Source organism: Psittacula echo (assembly GCF_963264785.1).
Source record: "Psittacula echo genome assembly, chromosome: 1".
NCBI classification, from domain to species: Eukaryota; Metazoa; Chordata; class Aves; order Psittaciformes; family Psittacidae; genus Psittacula; species Psittacula echo.
The window spans coordinates 34,929,036-34,935,035 of NC_137735.1; the positions used below are offsets into that span (position 1 = coordinate 34,929,036).

Consider the following 6,000-nt stretch of genomic DNA (forward strand, 5'->3'; position numbering starts at 1 on the left):
CAGAAAAGTTCCCATTATGCTTTACTTTTGCACTGCTTAGGTAGCTGGGGCACATTTTGGAGAGTAACAAGTACAGGCTATGGTAGCCATGTGATAATGTGCGATAGAACTTGGTTAATCTTAACATACATAATCCCGTATTTTTTACTGACTTCCAAAGTACCATGTCAAATTAAAATTCTACTCTAAGCTCTTTTACACTTATTTGCAATGAAAAAAATAAACTGCATTACTACATTTACTCTTTTAGATCACTACAACAATGGAAATGAGCAGCTAAGTAACACTGTAATGCTCTATCTAGGTTAGTATGTATTTACAGCATGAAAGAGATCTATTGCTTTTAGTGGTTAAAACAGGAGACAGAGAATCTGAGTTTCCACTCTCTTCTGCAGCTCATCAAGTTACTCATGCCCATAGTTTCAAAGTTAATCATTTAGAAGGCCAAAACTTGAGCTACCAAGAAATAAAAGCTGGCAGAAGACAGTGACATTTTTACATCACAGATAAAGCTACACATCTTGTGCCAAGTTCACAAACACATTTTCCATGTGTTAGAATTATCCTGAAAATGGGGAGCAGTGCAATTAATTTCTACAAACTATTACCCACTCCTAAACCATATAACTTAAACCTCATCCCGATGTACCTTTAGGTCAGATAAGGGCTGTTATCTCCTTTAGTTATTGCAAGATCTTAGGATTGCAATAATAATGTTTCTTAGAAAAGGAAACTATGTATCTTGGTGTCCTCAGCATACTGTGGTAAGTGTAGCATAAGTTATCATACTATTCTCCCAAAGAATTCCATGACTTATATAGCAGAATATGTTTTTTCAAGCAGTAATAAATGTGGATTTTTTTTTTCTCCATTTGAAGAGATTTATTCACTATCACACCTTCAATTTGATTAGACAGATATGAAATCATTATGTAAATAAGCTGTAAAAGTGAAATCATACAGTATTGCTGTAGCTTAGCCCTACAGAGTACTAGGACCAGTTGTTGGTAGTTGCAGAGCACAGAAAATTGAGAATGTATGGGAAAGATAAGAAGAAACCAGTGTCACATTTTCAACTACTTGGCACTTTCAGTGTACTTTAATTGCTTGTCTGCACCTAAGAAGAAAAGAAGAAAATAGTAAGATATAAAACAGATCCTTTCATCTTAACCAATTACTCTTCGTTAAATTGCTGTGAAGGAAAGTACACGGGCTACTGATAATGTCTTCTGAAACATTTTAAACAGCAATAACACTTGTCACAGAGGAACTTTGGATAAGCAAAAGCCTCCTACATATTACTATCAACAACATAATATCATATTCTGTAACTCACAAATTCAAATCTGAACTCAAGGCAACGAATACTAAAGTTTTCAATATTTAATTAAGATGCTTGTTCTAAAAGCTTAAGTGAAACCATCTAATTAAAAAATGCTAATGTGGAGGTGTAGACTTTCCTTGTCAAAGTAATGTATCTTATTCCTCCTTCTACATCCTTCTGGTTTGGTTTTGTTTGTTTGTTTGTTTGCTTTTTTGAGACAGACAATACCTTATCAGAATAAGCTCAAGTGCTATAAATAAAATATCTGAAATGCCACCATGCATACAAAAGTATAACAGTTAAAGGATAATTAGGGGATAGCAGTTACAAGTGGTTTAATATTAAGGCAAAATAAGCATTTTGTTGCACACAACCATTTTTAATGTGTATAGTTTATTCTTCATCCCAATAAAATCAGTTAGTTTGTCCTAAGAGTGAATTTAATTTTTTTTTTTTTTTTTAAATGATAAAAGTTATTAGCACTTCAACAGGAATACCAGCTCATACAGCATTGCACTGGGCTTTATTTTCAGTACTAATAAAAGAAACAACTAGTGGGAAATTATAGGCAAACAATACTGATTCAGTTCTAGTATTGTTCATATCAATATTGTTCATGTCAAAAACATTCTAAATAGAATTCTGTCAATACACTGCAAACCAGATTAACCTCCCTATTCCAGCAAGGCTTCTCTACACAAATGCAGGAAAGTTTAAGCCTTTTAAGCCTGAAGGAGCTTACAATTTCTTCTGAAACAAAACCAAAGACATTAGATGGGAGTAGGGGGAAATAAAAGAAGTACATCAGTGAGGGTTTGTGTTCCTACTTGTATTATTTTCACAGTGTTACATAGCTTAGTTATCTAGCAATTATAATATTTCAATTAATTTACTATTTGCTAAAATAAATTTATATTTAGATAAAAGTATGTATTTAAAAATGCGTATTGTCAATAGTTATCTTGGAAAAAACATTCACAAAACTATCAAAAGCACCTTTACGTGATGTTGACATTGTGACCAGTAGTTACAGTCCAGAAAGCAACCCTGAAGTAGTGATCATGGATTTAATATACAGCCAAAGCTACCAGCAAAACACTCTATCACAACAGGAAGGATTCCGAGACAGAACTGCAAAGTACCCCTTGAAAACAGTAGGTCCGTTTAAACAGGCATAAAAGAATCTATTTTTTTTCTCCAAAAGAGAGCAGGCAGTGACTTTCAAGACACTGTAGCTTCTAAAGCTTACAGAAGCAAACACTACTAGCACATTCAAAAACAGATCAGCCACATTCACAGATATTAGGCTCATAAGCTGATTCTAAAAGGACTGAATAGGTGCTTGCCTTCTAACATACCTTCTACATTGCCTTCTAACTTCGAATGACCGTGAATGCTGGCGAATAAGCACAGTTTCCCTGACAGAGAAGAGCAAGACTGACTTTCATGTCATAACATGTAAATATTACGCTATGTGGAACATATTAAAAATACAGATTATAAAATCCATCTGAGAGTTTAACAGTGTTATTAAAGATTTTTCAGCCCTGACGATTTAAAAACCTAATTTCCCAAAACATATTCATTCCCATCAACACCTGGCAGATTAATGTTTTTCTGATTATCAGCAATGTCAAAGACAAGCATTGTAAAGTTCAAGAGGCAGCAACTGAATGTTCATGTATGGTAACCTTATTTCACTCCACCAATACAATAATACAAATATTAGCTCACTTTAATAAGCTATTCTGCTTTAAGAAGCCACTTTCTGCTTTACTATACCTTTGCTTTAGCAAAATAACTGAATCCTACAGCACCCATACTTACCACACTTCTTCTATCTTCATCAAAACTTAAACGGTCCCAAGGTGTAGCTTGAAGATTAAACAGAGGCATCCGAAGTTTCATACCCGTTATTTTTACAAGGCAGTGGCTGAAATGTTTGCTTTGATGCACAGCTGCAGCCTCGGAACAGGCTTTGCTACAACTCCTACACTTGTTTGAGGTACCTTTATCGGTCCTACAGAAGCTCGGCACTCGCTGCGCTCCCCCTGCCCGGTCCCTCCTGCAAGCCCGAGGCGCTGCGCCCCTCGGAACCGGGCTCTGAGCTCCACTCCCCCAGCATACAGCCGCCCGCTTTCCAAGCGCGACACTGAGCACATTTCAGCTCCTTGCTTCTTCCAGGCACCGAAAACAACTCCCGTGCAATCCATCACTTTGCTCTTGGAGGTGCGCCTTCCTACCTTCAGCATACCCCTGAGGGAAGGAAACTCCAGCACAGGGAGATGTTCAGTACCTCTCAGGACACGCAGAGGCAGAAAAGGCTGAATGAAACCCCAGGGGAGGGGGGCGCGCACACACAGTCACCACCACCCCCCCATGTTTCAGGAGCGCACTCACGCAGGGCGCTGCTGACTGCCGGCCGTCTCCCGGCCGTCACTCTCTTCCTCCATCGCCACCTCCTCCCCGATATCAGGCAGAGTGATGAGCACGGCCTTGGCGCCCGCCCTGCCCCCGGGCTCCTTGTCCGTCGTGGCAGGGGCCGGGCGCGGAGGACGGCTGCCCTCTCCCCCCGACGGCACCGCCCTGCCCGGACCGCAGCCGCTGGACAGGGGGCGCCGGCTGGGGCCCGGCGGGGCGCGGGACCCAGGCGTGGCCGGGGAGCGGCGCAGCTTGGCAAGCAGGGCACCCAGCTCCAGCGCCGCCACCTTCATGGCCCGGGCGAGCGGTAGCCCCTTCCCGCCGCAGCAGGCCCGGGCGAGGCGGGCGCAGGCCCTCTCGGCAGGAGCTGCCTGGCCCGGCGAGCGTTGCTAGGCTAAACAAACCCCGCCGAGGCACGCGCCGCCCTTGGTGCACCGCGCAGGCCAGCCCCATGAGCCGAGTCGCGTGGAAGCACTGGGCAGAAACCTGTCTGTTAGCGAACGAAATAAAATGTGGCATTTTCCCTTTCTTTAACATCTGCCGGGTCCATAGGGCCCTGCTTCACAGCCTTCATGCATTTGCATGCAGAAAGAGTTTAAGAAAAATGAGAACCCAGATGGACCCAATCCAGCACACCTCTTCACAGCACACGTGACATCAAGTAGGGGACTGAGATTTGAAACTGGGACAAACTGAAGTAAGTTCTGATCAAACCTGATGGGATAGGTCCACATAAACCTAACAGCAGCACAATCTGCATTTATTCCTCACCATACCAAAAAGCCTTGGCTGAGCCACAGTGAAAGTAGCATAATTGAGCACATTGGTGTAGTGCATTTATTTCAGCTGCAGCCCTGAAGCAACCCTGCATTAAGACCTGGAAAAGAACCTATTATGATCGTCACTGGGTAACTTGTTCATTACTCCCCACTATTCAAGAACCATGGAACTAGTCAGGTTCTACCCCAAATCTACAGACTTGAGCATTCTGCCTCACTCAAGTGCTTTAGATATTCTGCTTTCAGTACAGATGATTCCTCTTTAATTCTAGGTAATCTCTTTAACACTACAAATTTGGAAACATTTTTCATTCATCTGGTATCCAATTCCTCAGCAAATCAGGGTAATGTAGTCTGATGCTGCCCGCTGCAGTGAAACTACCCAGCTAAGATATAGTCTGTTAATCTTGAAAGCATTTACAACTCTTGCCATGGTAAGCCCATTTATTTACTCTCAATAATACTGTCAGACAAATGTACAGGAGCAGAGCAGAAGTAGGTAACTTTCAGACAAACAGGGAAAAATTATATGAAAATTCTATTTCAAGTACAATTGATGATTACCATTGGCCCTGTGTTTATTCCTTTTGCCTTGTTTTAAAACATTAGTCTAATCCCCATTTTGAGCCTTTACAATGTTGAGGGTTTTTTTTTTTCTGTTGTAAAATATTTTAAACTGAATGTATTTCTGAATTAAATAACTGAATTAAAATAACTGCCTAGAATGCATCATTATGTTTTACTATTTAAAAATTATTTTCAGTCATCAGCAAGTACTCTTAGTTTGTATTCTTAGTCATATTACAAAACTAAGCATTCATAACATGGGATTTTTTTCTCTGTTCTGAAGCCATCTTTGGGGACATTTGTTGTAACAAGAAAAATCTTTATAGAATTTAGCAAAGCTGTCATTTGTCAGGTGTTAAGGGCCATAAAAGACTATTTGATAGTCTAGTCTGTCTCCTTTTATCACATTTGACCTCAACATTTTTCCATGCTTCTACTGCATCTTAGTGTAATTTTTAATACCCATGTGAATGGCTAACATTTTCTAAACAATTTATATCGCTGTGGAATGAGAAATTCTGCTGCTATGTGTCCTTACAGATTTAAGAAACATAGGAACCCGTTCACATTAGTCTTTAAATAAGAGGAAGAACGACTGACACGGTGTATACCTGGCACAACATCCTTACCAACTTGCCTCCTCGCCTTTCATGGCCTGAGCATGAAGAAAGAATTTGTCACTTCCTCTGAAAAGGTCAGAAAGATGAGATGAAAGCACCACAATGGAGATAATCCTATTACTGTAATTAGGGAATCATCATCTATCGCTTCAACTGTAAACAAAGCCTTTTCTGTTTTCACTCAGGACTTACTCAGCAAGTGAAGACAAGTCTACACACCCTTCATTCTTCTGGTGTGTGCAAAATTTATTTCATTATTTTTCTCATTTACATTTTTTATCATCGTGGG

General features: G+C 40.5%; 1 protein-coding gene across 1 annotated transcript in view; it reads right to left on the bottom strand.

The window, feature by feature from the left end:
- Positions 1-4,038, bottom strand: part of FAM149A (family with sequence similarity 149 member A) — a gene marked incomplete at both ends in the record, with an annotated part of 30,971 nt that extends 26,933 nt beyond the window's left edge. The window contains 1 exon segment of the mRNA XM_080636400.1: positions 3,725-4,038. Coding sequence (XP_080492526.1) covers positions 3,725-4,038 — 314 coding nt within the window.
- Between the last annotated feature and the right edge of the window lie 1,962 nt (positions 4,039-6,000).